The sequence below is a fragment of the Mesoplodon bidens genome (assembly GCF_964165515.1).
Source record: "Mesoplodon bidens genome assembly, chromosome: 15".
Lineage (NCBI taxonomy): Eukaryota > Metazoa > Chordata > Mammalia > Artiodactyla > Ziphiidae > Mesoplodon > Mesoplodon bidens.
In genome coordinates this window covers 50421268-50439044 of record NC_138171.1, presented here as the reverse complement: position 1 = coordinate 50439044, position 17777 = coordinate 50421268, and the positions used below count along the sequence as shown (strand labels likewise).

General features: G+C 43.0%; 1 protein-coding gene across 1 annotated transcript in view; it reads right to left on the bottom strand.

Annotated features, from left to right (window-relative positions):
* Nucleotides 1–17582, bottom strand: part of DNAH3 (dynein axonemal heavy chain 3) — a 192218-nt gene extending 174636 nt beyond the window's left edge. The window contains 8 exon segments of the mRNA XM_081255161.1: nucleotides 542–737; nucleotides 2203–2392; nucleotides 4443–4617; nucleotides 4881–4953; nucleotides 7986–8208; nucleotides 8751–8855; nucleotides 12977–13026; nucleotides 17503–17582. Coding sequence (XP_081111287.1) covers nucleotides 542–737; nucleotides 2203–2392; nucleotides 4443–4617; nucleotides 4881–4953; nucleotides 7986–8208; nucleotides 8751–8855; nucleotides 12977–13015 — 1001 coding nt within the window. The 5' untranslated portion in view covers nucleotides 13016–13026; nucleotides 17503–17582.
* Nucleotides 17583–17777: the final 195 nt, after the last annotated feature.

Sequence of the window (17777 nt, the reverse complement as noted above, 5' to 3'; positions counted from 1 at the left end):
AAAAAGAATTTGGAAAGGAAAAAAACAAAAAGACTCAAGCCCCCATACATTTCATAGGCTAGAGAGAGTCAAAGTCGTAAACATGCAATTATAATTCAGTGTGATACATTTCATAATGAAGGTCTAATTAACACCTACTGGATACTTATATCAGGCACTATTCTAAGTACTTTGCATGTATTAAATTATTTATCCCTCCTACCAACACTATGAAGTAGGAAGTCTTATTATTCCAAATTTAGAGATAAGGATGTTACTTATGAAGCAGCACAGTTAGAGGCGGACCTGAACAGGGTGGCTCCATGTGAGTGCTCTTAACCAGTATGCTCCAGTGCCTACAGACAGGCACTGGGTGCTGTGAAGGCACAAAGGAGGGCCACTTAGCCCTGCATGGAGAGTTGTCACTTGCTGTTCATATGCACTTTGGGTCTGGGATGTTGGTCATTTTACTTCAAGGGCAAGGCTACTCCCACAAAAGATGATCTCTTATGTGTGGAAGCAATAAAGAAAGGGAAGAAAAGGGACAGAAAGCACTTCTTACTCTGTAAACCACAGCTGTTTCAGGCTGAGCATCATGGGGTTTACTGTGTGCAGATGGTCCTTGTTCCACTTCTTGGCCTTCCTGTAGACACTGTGCCAGGGCACAGGGGCCCGGATCACTCTTTGAGGAAATGCTCGGGGGATGCTCTTGATGAAGAGTCTTTTCCTCTCCATTGGATCCATGAGGATGTAATCAACTATAACCAACAGGGCAAACACTTGTTATTAAGCAGGGACCTTGAACACTCTGTGCTCTTAGCTTCAACACTTCAAAGGTAAATGTGCCTCTGTCCATTTACACTTGGAAATGCTCCCTCATTTACAAGGTCAGTGGTAATCCCCTGGGTATAACTAAATTGGGTAGGTTCCACTCTGTTGGTATGTGAGATATTTCAGGGAAAGAGGAATATAACTGGAGTACTTCGAATCTGGAGTTGAGTCCTGTTAGGATATCTAGCATCATGCATATCAGTGAATTAGTATTTGCTGATACCTCATTACTCATTAACTGATTTCTCACACCAAAATAGTTACATAAAAAATAAACACAATGGATGACACCAGATACCTATGAATGGAAATTTAGAGGCCAAACATTTCACGTGCTAAGGACTGGCAAAAGCCTCACAGAGGAAGTACCATTTAAGCTGGGTCATAAAGAATGAGTAGGATTTTGTCTGAAGGATAAGAAGTGCAGTTCCATGATTTTGTATAATATACTCAAGGTGCTGTGAGTCATTCTGTGGCAGAAATAACAGATACAAGTGGTAGAGTTCAAGGTGGTAAGACTGGAGAAGTAGGTTGAGGCTAAAATTTGAAGGGCTTTACATGTTTATCCTTATAAGTTTGGTTCTAGCCTATAGCAGACAAGGAGCCATTACACTGACACCATTAGAAGGTTAATTAAGAAATTAAAAATAACTAGACAACTTGGTAAGTATAGCTGTGCTCCAGATAAAATGGGAAGGTGGGGAACTAATATGATCACCTCTCCCCTTTGATGTGTTTCTCACATTATTCACCATCATCAAACATTTCCCAATGACCTACTGTGTGCACAAGACATGGGGCTAAATATGAAGGGGAGGGAGGATTGATGATATATCAGCTAATGTCTAATAAGAGAGCTGAGACCCATAAGAAAGACAATGCCAGTGTTAAATAACCATAGAGAAACAGTGGCATGGGAGAAGTTCCAAAGTGGGATGAGTTGAAAGTAGAAACAAGAAGTGCTATGAATGCAGAGGGTGGATTCATCACTGAGGGTTGCAGAGATCAAAATACTTGAGGGAAGAGGCAGGTCTTGAACTAGATTTTAAATGTGAGTAGGCCCTACTTCTTAGTGTTGCTACTTACAGTAAGTCGCACCTGAGTAGCACCTGCATCACCTGGGAGCTTGTTAGAAGTGCAGACTCTTGGGCCTCTCCCAAACTCTACTGAATCAGAATCTGCACTTTAACAAGATCTTTAAGTTACGTAGATGCACATTAAAGTGTGGTAAGTACTGGTGTGGACATGAGTGATGATGGTGGGGAGCATTTGAATGAAAAGTTAAACAATGTTTTTGGCATTTTCAGAGTAACCAGGGTGAAGGACTGATAGTGAGAGGAAAGAAGGTGCCCTCCACATAGGAACCCCTGTCCCATTTATGCCCAGCCTTACCAATGCTTTTCATGAGGCTACTGTAATAGTCATTTTCCTTCTCCTCCACAAGGACAGTCATCAGGGGTTCCAGGAAGGGACTTGTCAGCAGTGTGTTAGAAATCAGCTGTGAAATCCGAACCATCACTTCATCCTCCTCAGGGGCAATCATGTCTTTTTGGACTCCATTGGTCAAATAGTAATAGTATCTCTTCCATAAACAAACCACCAACAAGAAAATGATCATGATCAATTGGCTAACTGTGCCCACTTGCCCACATCCGTCAGCCACCAAGGGACCCTGTTCATACAGCACCTATCTCCATCCTTCACTCGCTCCTGGGCCTGTGACTTCACACTCATTGCAATAAATCATTGGCGAGTATTCCCCATGACTCTGGAGGAGTCAAACAAAGCCAGAGAGATCTCAGCGTGGTATAAGGAAGGACTTGTCAAATGCCATGCAGATAGGAACAGTGGAAGGAGGACTGAGGCCAGGGATGGAGGTGGCATTATCTGGTGAGCTTTAAGAAGAGGAATGACAAGCTCCTCAAGTGGACTCAAATAATTCACCCTCCTCAACAACAGTGCTCCTATACAAAGAAAGCACTTGATCCTGTGGCTTGTAGCTGTCCATGGGGAAAAACCCCCATGTCTGAGTGAGACTTGGGGGTTAGCTCTTCTAATCCAACCATGGGACTTTTGAGTTTAGAAAAGCCACACAAACACAGGAACTGAACAAAAAGGCCCAGTGGGACCTGGTGACGTTAGGAAGTGTGGTTTATTTAGGGCTTGCCTCTAAGCTGCTAGATGGCTGAGTGGCTCTGGAAATGAATAATTTCAGATGGATAAGAAGCACAAAGTATAGGAAAGGGTTTGAAATCAGATTTGACCTTCAGTGACAATTATCTGTGGTCAGAAGAGGCTGAGCTTACATCTCTTCAACCTTAATACAGGACAAACTTCCAAACTTCCCTCATTATAAGAACTGCGTGGGGTGAGGAGAGAGGCTCCTGTTAAAATGAAGATTCATAGGCCCCCTGCTAGGGCATTTGGGATTTGTTAACAAGCACCCCAGGTGATTCTTATTTTCAGGCAAGTTTGAGAAATGCTGTGTAGCTCCTAAGAGCACAGAGATGTCAGTATCAGCCAGACCTGGTCTAAGTTCTAGTTTTGCCTCTTACTGACTGTATAACCTTGAGCAAGTTACTTAATCAGTCCCCACCCCAATTTCCACAACTGGACAATAGGAATAATCATAGTCCCCAGGTCTTGAATGGGGTCAAGCATCTAGAGGGTTTAGCATGGAATTTTGCTAATAGCACATGCTCAGTCACTATGGGTTTTTATTATTAATCATTTTACTATACACTATAAATTCGCAAGCTATTTGTTCTTTTTTTTTTTTTTTTTTGCGGTACGCGGGCCTCCCACAGTTGTGGCCTCTCCCGCTGCGGAGCAGAGGCTGCGGAGCACAGGCTCCGGACGTGCAGGCTCAGCGGCCATGGCTCACGGGCCCAGCCGCTCCGCGGCACGTGGGATCCTCCCGGACCGGGGCACGAACCCGCGTCCCCTGCACTGGCAGGCGGACTCTCAACCACTGCACCACCAGGGAAGCCCCTATTTGTTCTTTTAAGACAGGGGTTGGAAGCTCAGAAGTCTACCTGGGACCAAGCAGGTAATGTTAATAACTGAAAGTTGGCTGTACATAAGAAAATAATAAGGAATTGTGGAGACTGACAAACCAGAGAATGTATTTCTCATCTAAAGGAAGTGGCTACTGTTCAGCTTCAAAATTTTTAAATTTTTTCAAGAGAGGTTAGAAATCTAGCTTATGTGAGATTTCCTTTATTTTCAAAACACATCTATAGGCCAAATTCAGCGTATGGTAGGGTTGCCGGATAAAATACAGGATGCACTGGGATATATTTATACTAAAAAATTATTCATTGTTTATCTGAAATTCAAATTTAACTGGTGTCTTGTTTTTTGTTTTATTTTTGTTTTGCAAAATCTGGCAACCCCAGCCAGATTCTGCAACCTACATTCTACGAGGACACAAAGGCACCGATTTCTAAGACTTATTAGAGCAGAGAATTCAGGCACGCACACCTTCATTCAGTAGTCTGTCATGGGGTCTGGACTTCAGTATTTTTAAAACATTCCCTAGGTGACTCTGCTGTTTTTCTCCAGTTTAGAATCACTGAGATGCCAAGAGTAATACTTAGCAAATTGAGAGAAAGGAGGCAATAAGAATGTACCTCCAAGTCTGATTCAGTTGGTTTGGTTTCTTGACTTTCTATTTCCATCTCCTGCTGTAACATCACATCAATCTGTTCTTCTGGACTCATTGGTCTGCTTCCTGGGAGAGTCAAAGTTGTCACCACCTCTGTCCTCACAGGTAAGGAGGCTGAGGTGTTGCAGGCCAACCTCGTCCTGAAAAGTAGACATAAGCTCAGTCCTTGGTTCCATGGAACACCTCATAGGTTTGTTAGCATTGGTTTTGCTTAGTTGGCTAATTTATTTTTATTTAGAGCCTCAAAAATTGGATTAAGAGGATTGTTGGGAAAAAACATGAGTAACTAGGTATCCAGGAATGCTTTAAAGTCAAGAAGCAGAGCATGGCTTTCAAGAGACCACAGCCTTCTTCGGTTCAGCCCAGTGTCCTGCAATCCCCTGTGCCCATAGGGACACCTTACCTAGTGAGATCCTCTTTGTCTTTGGGGGAGAACTTCATTTTCTTCTTGTTAGGCTTTGATGAGCTTTTATTTGCTAGAACAGTAGAGAAGAAAGACATCAGTGATGAGCAGTGGCCTTGGGCGGTCCTCTGTCCACAGGGATGCCAGTCTCAGGGTAGTGCAGGAGAACACTAAGCGGGGTGGACTTGGTGTGGTGAGATGATGCAGGTGATGTGGGCCCTGTACCACTAATTACCTGTGTGACCCTGAAGAAGTGACCATCACTCCAAGCCTCAGCTTCTCCAACTGTGAAATGGGGATGAGCATACCTTCTGTTATCCCATACATTGGACAAGTATTAATAATTGTTCAATTCACTCCCCAATCCTACATGCTCTATTTTCTAAACATCAGGTGTATTACTGCTTAATATTTTTCTTTAAATAGATTCAGACTTTAAACCTAATATATTTATTTTAAAGTAAATATTATGATTATCACAAGTAGAAAAACCAGTATCATTTGCAATAAATATAATTATTGCAAATAGAAAAACCGATGTCATTTGTAATAAAAAGAAGATATTGCAATAAATATCATTTGTGATAAATAAATTCAACAAATAATATAAAACTCTACTATTAAACTTTAACTGGATACTTGCTTAAGATTCTAGCCTAAGGAAACTAACATGTCATAGAGACATGTTAAAGACATACTAATATGAAATTGACATTTTGAGGGAATCAGAGGATTGAAGACTCTTGGTTAAGATGTATTTTGAGTTCACACTTTTATTTCCTCAACCTACTCCAAATATAACAATAATAGAAAAAATATTCTTTAAAATTAAAAAGACAGTGCATTGTTCGAAAAGATGCTCTTCTGCGTGGACTAAAAATAAACACATTGTGAACTAAAAGTCTTAAACTTGGCTTCTGGCTCTAGAAGCAGGCAGAATTAGTTAGGTGTTTGATACCTGGGGGGAATAACAGCACCCAAAACACACCATGATTGTGGGGACTGCAGGTAGGCTCACAGCATGAAGCCAGGGCTGCCCTACCCACGAAGACACAAAGACACGCTGAAAAGACAGCAACACTGTCATGCAGATAAAGCACTTGTTATCCTCAATTCACATGGTGGCCACAGATAGCAAAGAGAGGCTGGTAATATCTAGGCCAAGCCTAACATTGCCTCAGGGACCAGATCTACAATCCCCAAACACCACCTTAGGATGGGAGTCCTAAGCCACCAATATAAGATCTGGTACTAATTTGGGGTCCAAGATGCCAGATGAAGGCATAAGGGGAAAAGGCAAGATTTTAAAAGGTCTGTCAAAAGAATACACTGTTTGAGTACATTTATATGTGAGAGCAACCAAAAATAACCTATGGTGACCGAAATCAGAAAGTGGTTACCCTGGGGTGGGATGGTGTTGGGTAGAGGAAGGAACTGATGGGAAAGGAGCACAAGGGAACTTTCTCTAGTGATGGAAATACCCTATATCTTATTTGAGTGGTGGCTATATGGTGTAAACAATTGTCAAAATTCATTGAACTGAACACTTAAGATCTGTGCATTTTATTGTACGTGAATTATACCTCAACCAATGGGGAATGCATGTAGCAAGAAAGGGAAAAACTCTCAATATAAGTCTGCAAACTGAAATCCCATAACACATGAGAAAAACCAATACTAAGAAAGATAGCAAATAAACTCAACAATTGAGGGACATATTTACAAAATGGAAATAATACAGCAATGCTAATAATTCTCTAAAATAAATGTTTAAGATCCTCCAAGTGATTGATATTGGAAGGGCTATGTCCATAAGAAAAGAATAATAAATTGGCAAGTGTGGTCCTCATAAATAGAACCAATTAGGAAATCTGAAAATAAAAAGATGTTGTTATTAGGGCTTCCCTGGTGGCGCAGTGGTTGAGAGTCCGCCTGCCGATGCAGGGGACATGGGTTCGTGCCCCGGTCCAGGAAGATCCCACATGCCGCAGAGCGGCTGGGCCCGTGAGCCATGGCTGCTGAGCCTGCGCGTCCGGAGCCTGTGCTCTGCAACGGGAGAGGCCACAACAGTGAGAGGCCCATGTACCACAAAACAAAAAAAAAAAGGTAAAAAAAAAAAAAATGTTGTTATTAAAACAAAGCCCATTCATTAGACACGTTAAACTCAAGACTGAACACAGTTGAAGAGCAAATTAGTGAGCTGGAAGATATATTTGAGGAATTCACTGAGACACAGCAGAGAGGATAAAGAAAAACATGATAATGAGTTGGAGACAGCAGGCAGATTGAAAGTCTCCAGCACACCTCTAACAAAAACTACTAAAGGATATCCTTAAGCAGATATAGGTGTACCCAGTGGGACTAAACAAATTAATACGTATAAAGTACTGTGGTAAGCAGCTTCCAAGATGGTCCCCAAGAAGCCTCACTTCTTGGAATCATGCCCTTGTGTAATCCTCTTAAGTGTGGGCGGGACCTACCAACTCACTTCTAACAAAGAGAAAATGGCAAAAGTGATAGGATGTCACTTCCAAATTTAAGTTCCAAAAAGACAGTGGTTTCTATCTTGCTGGCTCTCTTCTCTCTCTTGCTCTCTCCCTCGTTCCCTCTAAGGGAAGCCAGAAGTCATATTGTGAACTGCACTATGGATAGGCCTATATGGTAAGAAACTGATGTTTATGGCCAACAGGCAGTGGAGGATGTGAGTGAGATTGGAAGAGGATCCTTCCTTAGTTGCCTTTCGATGACTGTGGCCCTGGCTGACACCTTGATTGCACACCTGTGAGAGATTCTGAGCCAGTTAAGCCATGCCCAGATTCCTGACAGAAACTGTAAGATAACAAATGGTAGTTGTTTTAAACTATTAAGTTTGGGGATAACTTGTTATGCAGCAATCAACAAGAAGCACATGGAGCAGTGCTTGGTGTATGGTAAATGTCATGCTAGCCATTACAATCATTCCCATTTCAGAGACGAGGAGACTGAGGCTCCATGAGGTTACCCAAAGTTAGCTGCAGCAAAAGGTGGAGCCAGGACTAAAATCCGGCATTAGAAATCTCACTCCAAAGCCCTATTCTGAGTGGTATGGCACACAGCCAGAAATACCTAATGGCAGCCCCTGAACAATCTTCTCCCTGGGGACATGGATGGTGACAGGCTGGTAGACCTTCAGCAGGTCCTTCAGCTTCAGGTCCCAGGCCATCAAGGAGTAGTTGTTGGCAATGGAGTTGCTGGGTCCACAGTGGTGGTGCTGCTCTTTGAAGGGTGCAGCCAGGGTCCATGATGTGCGTTGCATCAAGGATGGGTAAAAGCTGTGCGACATGACTGTCTACAAGGGAAGAAATGCAGAGTGACACATGATGAGGGACATCACTCAGGGGGCCTGGGCTCCTCAGGGCCAGGCTCCACTCACACTGAGACTCATGGCATCCCACATGCCTTACACGGTGGCTCTACCTTCTGCACACTGAGTGCAAATACTTTCGGAATGGACACCAACTGTACTTCTCTGACCACTGTGAGCATGATTTCTGATGACAAGGATAACAGCTTGCTTTCAATATTCAGTAAATTTGTGGTCAGATAATTTACATCTACTGTCTTTATTGCTATGGACTTGGCTATAAGGTAGAAATAACTGTTCTCATTTTACAGCCGAACATGGAGAAGTTCAGAGAGTTTAAGTAATGCAGCAGGTAAGTGAGAAGGCCAGATTCTAACTCACCTTTGTGTTACTGCATAGCTTTCTCCCATGGTGCTGTAGCCTCTTCCAGTGGCAAAAATGACCAAGGCCTCTAATGCCACTTGTCAAGTCTGACTGTTTGCCCCCAAACTAGTACCAGCAGAAGAGTAGCAGCCAGGTGAACATACCTGATAGAGTTCAGATGGTTCCTCGTTAGCAGAAGCAGGAAGAGGAGGCAACTCTGGCCGCATCTGGGAGTGGCTCATGTGATATATCGAGTCACTTTTGTGGATCTGTGGGAAACAGACACAAAGCCACTCTTCAGGAATTAGGAAAGATTTCCAAACTTCTGAGGTTGAGAAGGAGTAAAAAGGTCCTCAGGAAAGGTTTTAGGCACAAAGTTCTGCCATACAGCACCTTTCTCACCCCTATCCACTGTGTAGGTTTCATTTCTTAATTGTTAATGTCTCTCCTGTAGCATCTCCTCCTTGGCTACACTTCAATGAGCAAATTCAGATATATTTTTTTCCCCTGGGAAGAGCCCAAATCTGAGGGCACCTCCAGGTACCCTACCCTGGGTTGTAATTAAAGGGGTTGACTTTAAAAAATCGACTCTTGCATTTCACATTGGCAAAATTCCAAATAGAAATTTGCTTGTGCAGTGGCATAAGTAACTCTGTGCTTCCCGTGGAAAGAAAAAGTATCATTTAAAGAGTGTGGCATGTAGGTCCACCATGCCATTCAGTGAGTGTATACTTGAGAGTGAGCCTAAGACAGAGGTGAACCTGTGGCTCCCATGGCCACTCTCAGTTCCCGGTGCCATTTCACCTCAGAGCTGAAGGTGATTTCAGTGTTGAGCAATGCTGTGTGTGTTTCTGCCCTACACCCAGCCACTATAAGCAAGACAACTACTTCATCTGGGGCTGTGATGGAGGAAAACTTCTGGGCTGGACCTACTGAGAGGTGTTGCTATACAGCACCTTAAAGATGGTTTAATGGATCTGCAAGTATAATTTTGGCTCTTTGTGATTTTTTACCTTAGGCAATGACTGTGTAAGATGAGACATTATTGGACAGATTTGATTTATTTGGGTCAGCAAATTAAGTCATGCAGGGTAATTGAAGGTAGAGAGGTAGGGGGTTTATGAATCAGATATTAGCCATCCCATGCCCCAACCAATCCCTCACTGATGACTCAACCTCATAAAATAATAACATTAACAATAACATCTGCCATCATTCTAAATATTATGCACCAGGCACTTATGAGATTTTTTTATACCCATGTTCTAGCTGAAACCAAGGCTCACAGAGGATAGGTAACACATACTAGCCACACAGAGGTGCTTTTATTTCTTTAAAGATTTTTTTAAAGATTTTTTTTGATGTGGACCATTTTTAAACTCTTTATTGAACTTGTTACAATATTGCTTCTGTTTTATGTTTTGGTTTTTTGGCCATGAGGCACGTGGGATCTTAGCTCCCCGACCAGGGACTGAACCCGCACCCCCTACATTGGAAGGCAAAGTCTTAACCACTGGACCAACAGGGAAGTCCCCAGAGGTGCTTTTAAATACACATCACTCAGCATCCCAACACACTGGAAATGGCAAGTATCACTTACATGGCAAATTACTCTGGGAATGTGTTGATCTTAAAATTAAACAAAAACATGCACACTCTTAAACAAAACGCATACTGAGCCTGGGAGTTTTCAAAAACATAATAGGTTCACTGATCTAATGGCCTAATTCAGTGGTTTTCAAAAATTTCAGACCCACTAACAGAACTTTATTAAACATGGGGATGCTCAGGCTCCGCCTTAAACAAGGTGACCCTGTTGTTTTCAGCTTAGCACTGTGCCTGTCTCTCTGCTCTTGACCTCAATTTCAAGGATCTAAGAATCGATGAATCATCTCCAAGAGCCTTCTCTTTCACTACTGAAATTAATATCAGATCTGCACTGATGAGGTGAAACAAAATGAAAAAACTCAGCATCAACTTGAAAGGAACCTGGTCATCCAAAATGGGTACTATACCATCCAAGGTAGATTTTGGCAGCAGTATTTTCAGGGAAATGAAGTCATTCATGGTTTCCTTCAGGATCCCAGATGTGACTGGGACATATACTGACATATACTGATTGATAAGTTAGGGCTGTCTGCATTTTGTCTTTGCAAGCAAGAAGGTTTTGTGGTCAGTGGAAATCTTTCCCTTGGCCTAGCTTTTAAATCTGTTTCAAATAAAAATATTCATTAAAAGAACAACAAGCAAACACCACAAATTTCAGACATCTTGAGTAAGTTACAGTTGAGGAGACTCTTTTGCAGTTGAGGAGAATATTAGCATTATTCAGGAGGTGGCTTGGCATTCATGCTTCTGCTCGTGGTTGGCGTAAACCTGATTTCAGCCTTGACATATACTGGGAAGTTACTCTTCCCAGCAAAACAGGCAGAATAGAGCCCTAGTGGACATAACTGGTTCTACTCCAATTTCTGTCCATGCTGTATAGTTTCCAGCCTGTGTCCAGGGTAGAGCATGTGATACAGGTCTGGTCAGTCAGAATACTCTCTCCTCCTAGACACTGTGATTGGTTCAGGGATAGGTGTGTAACCCAAGCTGGGCTAATCACAATCATTCCTGACACTTTTGATAGTGCTATTGAGAAAGAGGTACTCTCAACAGCCATCTTTGCCTTATGTGAAAAAAGTCTTCCTTAGATTAAAGCCAACATAAAAGAAAAAAAAGCACCAGAAGGACAAAGACAGACTCCCAATGACATCAACTGGACCCTAGGATCCAACTTGGACTTCTCAATTACTTGAGCCCATAGATTCCTTTTTGGGTTTGAGCCAGACTGAATCATATGTAAGTCCCTCCATACTGAGAGCCGGTCATCCAAGAGATAGACACAGAGGCAGCTGAGTCATCATATAAAGAGAAAAGCCATTCTTGGGATAATAAAGAAAGAAAACAATATTTTGCAAGAAAGCAAACTAGGCACTTTCCTGGTGGCACAGTGGTTAAGAATCCGCCTGCCAATGCAGGGGACATGGGTTTGAGTCCTGGTCCGGGAAGATCCCACATGCTGCAGAGCAACTCAGCCCATGTGCTGCAACTACTGAGCCTGCGCTCTAGAGCCTGTAAGCCACAACTACTGAAGGCCATGTGCCTAGAGCCCATGCTCCACAACAAGAGAAGCCACCACAATGAGAACCACACGCACCTAAACAAAGAGTAGTCCCCACTCACTGCAATTAGACAAAGCCCACACGCAGCAACGGAGACACAATGCAGCCAAAAATAAATAAGTAAATAAATAAATAAATAAAATGTATATTAAGAAAAGAAAGCAAACTAACATTGAGCATTTTTCAGAGCACAATGGAGAGAAGCAGAACCGCTGAAGAACTAATTAAACTTTAAGCTAGTTCATGGGCACAGACTAAGACTTATACACACAGAGCCATTAAACCATGATAGCAGAAAACAGCTCAGTTCATGGGACAGGGACACATGGGACACATACAAGATTAGCAGATCTAGAAATCAATTCATAAAACAGAGTTTTCTTGAACACACCTGGTTAAGAATCCTCCGTGGCACCTTCAAGGTGAAAGAGATGGAGATTTTTGTAAGAACTACCTGGCTACCCAAAACGGTTTGTTAAAAATATTAATGCATAAGTGTTCTCTCTGGTAAATTGCAGAGCATTTCCATTTCAGGGAGTGGGCTCAGTAATTATCAACGAATCCACTTTAATTTTACAAAGTTTTGATTTAAAATGCTCCTCTGGAGTGTAAAACGCTCCATACACTTCAATGTATGGCAACTTAGTGGATCTTGGCTTCTCCACCAAAGTTCTGGCACCTAGATTGGGTAGAACTGTTACTTTCAGGTGCTTATTTCTGACTACATGTGATGTTTGCAAGTCCTTCACGGAAGCAGTTTCCAAATGCTCACTTAAGGACCTGCAACAGCAGAGTCACTAGAGTCTTAGCTAAAAATACAGACTACAGGGCTCCACTCCAGACCTTTGAGATCAGAATCTTTGGAAGTGAGGCCAAGTCTCTATATTTTCAAGATACTCCCCAGTATATTCTTATTTATGTACCTCCAGTGCTGGGAACTGCTGGATGGAACATATGGTCTAATGGCCTTGAAAAGGAAGGGAAAGAAAGGTGTCTATTCCTGAAATTTTCTCAGCAAAACTTGAAGATGTCCAAAAGCCTAATTCAGAACAAAGCATAATTCAAGGACACTATGTGATTAACATATATGCCTGGTTAAGGAGATCTAACAAGGCAATTGGTTTATGACTGAAACATCCCCTTCTCACCCACTTCCAATTTCCCTACATGTTGAAAATACTACAGGTATGAAAAAAGAAATACACCTTAAAATTCATACCTACCTTCTGAGATGAGCAATCCATGTCACTCATGTTGTCCATTCTAACTGGACCTATAAAAATATTAAAAAAGGAACAAAGAGCTCTCAGTTTCTTCCTCTCCTATCAGTGCCTCTGAAATTCCTTATAGCATAATGGGGATGACACAGATTATGGAACTTTCCAGATGTTCTGAAAGCTCTGTTCACAGGGCTGCCTCTCCGAGGTCATGGACTTCAGCCCCCTGAGGAGTTTCCAGGTAGAAGAGGAGAGAAAGGGAAGCTAGAGAATGAAGGAGCAGCCTTGGGGCTCTGCTGGGCTCTGTGCTGTAGCTTCCCTGTGATGGCTGCTCTTCCCTTCCACTGAGCATCACCTCCCTTGGAACTTTTCCAGGAATACACGGAGTTCACTGTAGAGGAAAAACTGAAGCAGAGTTACATACTAACACAGAGAAGAGGGAGGAAGCACCCCACCAAACATTCCCCCTGGCAGCCTGAACTCTTCTCTCTCCTCCTCTCGGGTTATTTCTAACACTGGAGGAGCTTGTGCCCACGTCCTGGGGCCAGTCACAAGGATTCAGTGTCTGTTGCTAGGGAAGGAGGGGCCTCTGTTGTGCCCAGATACAAGACTGGTCTTGACTCAGCTTTGTGTCCAGGTCTCTCCCTTTGCTGTAGGCCAGCTGTCCAGCAGGAAGTTTCGGTGAGAGGAGGGAAGGTGGGAAGGTGTTTAGCAATGATCCAGGAGGTGAATGGCAACAAGAAGTTGTGCCTTTGGAGGGGCCTAAATGCACACAGAGTGGTGGTTAAATTCTTGGGCCCTAGAGTCAGACAGGTCTGGGTTCAGATCCTGCCCTTCCCATTTAATTAGCTATGTGGCTTGAGCAAATTGCTTAATCTCTCCAAGTGTCCTTTACAGTGTAAAATGCCAACAATGTGACAACCTACCTCATAGGTGGGCTTGAGAGTTAATGAGATAATACCTGTAAAGCAACCTGCACATAGTAGAAGGATGACCAACTTGTCCCAGTTTCCTGGGACTTTCTGGGTTTTAATACTGCAAGTCCTGCACCCTGAGAACTCCCTCAGTCCTGGGCAAACTGAGACAGCTTGGTCACTCAACACAGTAGGCACTCTATAAGTGTGGCTAACATCATTCTCATGATAAACACAGGAACACATGCACACGTACGCTCACACACACAAGATACAATTAGCTGCTGCCCAGACATTCAAAGCACACGTTAAGTGGTCACTTTCAAAATTCTCTCAAAATCAAGTTAGACTTATTGAGCTCTTTTTGGGAGACAGGTTTATATATATATATATATATATATACACATATATATATATATATATATATGTATGTTTTATCATTCAATTTTTCCCCAAACTCCACGATGTTGCCATTTTATGATTGACGAAACCACAACTGAGAAACATAATTTTCCTAAACTGCCAGGACTTGTAAATAGTGCTGATACAATGTGAACCCTGTCCTTATGACTCCAGAGTCCAGTGTTCTTTCCATAAAGTACCTGCCCATAAAACAAACATTTCTGAGATCTTACGATGAGCATTACATAGTACCAAGTACTTCCATTTCTCCTTTTTCTTACTTTTCCCTCAAAGTTTGGCTTTCCATACCTTCAAAATCACCTTGAGGCTCCTCATTCCTTACATTTGCACTCTCTACCATAAGGTATACATACAGTTTCAAATAGTGTTTGGAATAAATGAGCCGGTGACAGGGTTTGAGACTTCAGACGGAAATGGGGTTATTACCAGGCCTCCTATAATAGGATATGAAACCCCATGTCCCATAAAAAACCCAGCAACTGTAACCCAACAAAGTAAAGAACTTTAGAAGGGGCCTGGTAGGGTGCCCATGAGCCCCGTGACCTTGTGGGTGAGTAGGAGACACACCTCCCTTTAAAATTTTGTGTGCTTTAAGTCCACCTGTGTCCAAAAACATCAAAGCAATCATTACAGCTTTCATTTATTGACGTATATTAGCTGTCGGCACTGTGGTAAGCACTTAATGAGCATCATCTTTCCAAATCTTCTCAACAATGGAGAAGATGAATACAACTATCCCAAGTTTTATGACTGAGGAAACTGAGAAACAGGGAGGTTAAGTAATTTGCCCATAGTCACTCAGCTAGGTCAGTGGCAAAGTTAGAACTTCACCTGATTATGGAATCTGCTCCATGGCTTTAACCAAAAGCCTACATGTAGTCTGAAGAAAGATAGAAAATAAAAACAAGATCTGCCAAAGAGAATGAAAATTCCATCATCTCCCCTCTGCCCCAGGCCACCTCACTGGCACCAGAATTGCTTGCTGACTTAATCTTCTGTTCAGCAATTTCCAAGTGAGGATGCAGGCCTCAAATCCCTTAATCAACTTCAAGTACATAGGGTTGCCAGATAAAACACAGGATGCCCAGACGTACTTAGACTAAAAAGTTATCTGTTGCTCACCTGAAATTCAAATTGAACTGGTTGTCCTGTATTTTTATTTGCTAAGTCTGGCAAAATGGGGAGAAGAGGTCAGCTAGCCTCTAGGTTATCCCCATCTTTGTGGTGTTAACAGCTTAGAGTCTCAATCTGTTGCTGGAAATTTTCACACATTTGTAATTCAGAGCCCAGTGTTTCTGGCAGATCTTTTCTGAGGCTTGAAACAGTTGCTTATCCAGGGACTTATTTTATTGACCCATCCAATGGTCAGCAAGAGCCAAGTCCTTGTGCTACTGAGAGATGCTAAGATTCCCACCGTTGGGTAATATATAGTGTGGTAGAGAAGGCAGCCAACACACAAGGAAAAGCAAAATCTGGCTGGCCCTACAAAAATGCAAGTGAAAGGAACTAGAAGCTTCACAGAGGCTCCCCTAGATGGCACCCTTGGACAAAATTTCCCGTGAAGGCCTCAATTCAGCTTCCCAAAGCAACACCCACCAGGGAAGGAGGGTTGCAGTTTTGTCAAGAAAAAAACCCTCCAAACCCAAACAGTAACCAACCCTTTCCTGGCTGGGGCACCCATCACACTGCAGCTGAACAAAAGGCATGAAACCGGACAGGACTGCCTGAAACGGTAAAAATTTAGGGACACTTTTCCGTCCATGTCCTCCTATCTTCACCATTAGCTCCCCCCTTCTTGGCTCTTGTGGAGTTAGAGCAGGATCCCTTAGCTTATTATTATTATCCCCAAGCTTATTTCTCTATCCACCAGCCTGATTATTTCTAGAAATATTAGTTGGTAGAAATAATACATCATTGGTGGGTGGCCAAAATCAGTGAAAGAAGTCAAAATAAAACTATCGCATATTTGAAAGTTGCTAAGAGAGCAAATCTTAAATGTTCTCATCACAAGAAAAAAACTTCTGTCACTGTGTATGGTGACAGATGTGAACTAGGCTTATTGTGGTGATTACTTTGCAATATACACAAACATCAAATCATTATGTTGTACATCTGAAGCTAATATAATGTTATATGTTAACTATACCGCAATATAAAAATAAACAAAAGAGGGCTTCCCTGGTGGTGCAGTGGTTGAGAGTCCGCCTGCCGATGCAGGGGACGCGGGTTCGTGCCCTGGTCCGGGAAGATCCCACATGCCACAGAGCAGCTGGGCCCGTGAGCCTTGGCCGCTGAGCCTGCGTGTCCGGAGCCTGTTCTCCTCAACGGGAGAGGCCACAACAGTGAGAGGCCCGCGTACCGCAAAAAATAAATAAATAAATAAAAATAAACAAAAAAGAAAAATAAACCAAGTAACCATGATAAGACACAGAAAAAAAGCCCAATACGTTAAATATTTTTGAGCTCCTCCTATGTTCCCGATAGGTGCTAAGTTCTTTACAGCCATTATTGCACCAGTCCTCACTACAACCCTGTGATTGCTTTTCTCTTTCCTAAAGAGTTATTTTTCAGGTGCCTACGGACACAAGTCACAGAGGAGAGACAGATCAACAAAGGTCCCTGGATGGAAAGGGCATGAGAACTGTGCAGTAAGTAGCAGGCCAATTCTCAAGTCTATCCCTCTCCATTTTACAGATAAAGGTGAAGCTCAGCGAGGTTAACTCATCCACACAGTAAGACTGACCTGGGATCAGAGTCCAGGACCGTTGGACCTCAGTTCACGGTCTTTACGAGTATGTTCTATGGCAGTTGTTCTCAACCTAGACAAGTGTGCCCCCCAGGGGACATCTGCCAATGTTTGGGGGTCTGCAGGGAAGGAAAGTATTACTGGCATCTAGCGGTTGGAGGCCAGGGATGCTGCTAAACATCCTACAATACACAGGACAGCCCACTCAACACAGAATTTTCTTGCCCAAAATGTCAATAGCGCTGCCCCTTGAGAAACCCTGCTGTATGGGCTGGATTTCAGGCCAAGGAACATGTATTCTGGCTCTGACTTGAAACTGAAGGATTTGGGATTAGACTTTTTCATTTATAAAATGGAGATACTGATCGAACCGATCTTTAGGGATCTCACTGGCTCATGATATTTGCGTTTGGGAAGTAATGGTTAAAACCTTCCAGTCAAGGTCGTACCTCATCACTTGTCTGTTCTGAGCTCCAGAGATGCTTCCAGAAGAGCTGGTTCAGGGTATTTAGGCAGGGGAAGCCCTGAGACCCTGGGAAAAGCTGTTCTCAGCTGCCAGTCCACCTGCCTCAGAGACGGCCTGGGCGCCCTCACTCCAAGCCAAGAGTGTAGGAAGGGCAACTCTCTCTGAGCCTCAAGTTTCCTCACGTGCTCCTCACTCGTGGCTTGTCCGGGAGGCTCCAAAAAGCTGAGGGAGACAGCGTCCTCTGCAAGAGCTGCAGGC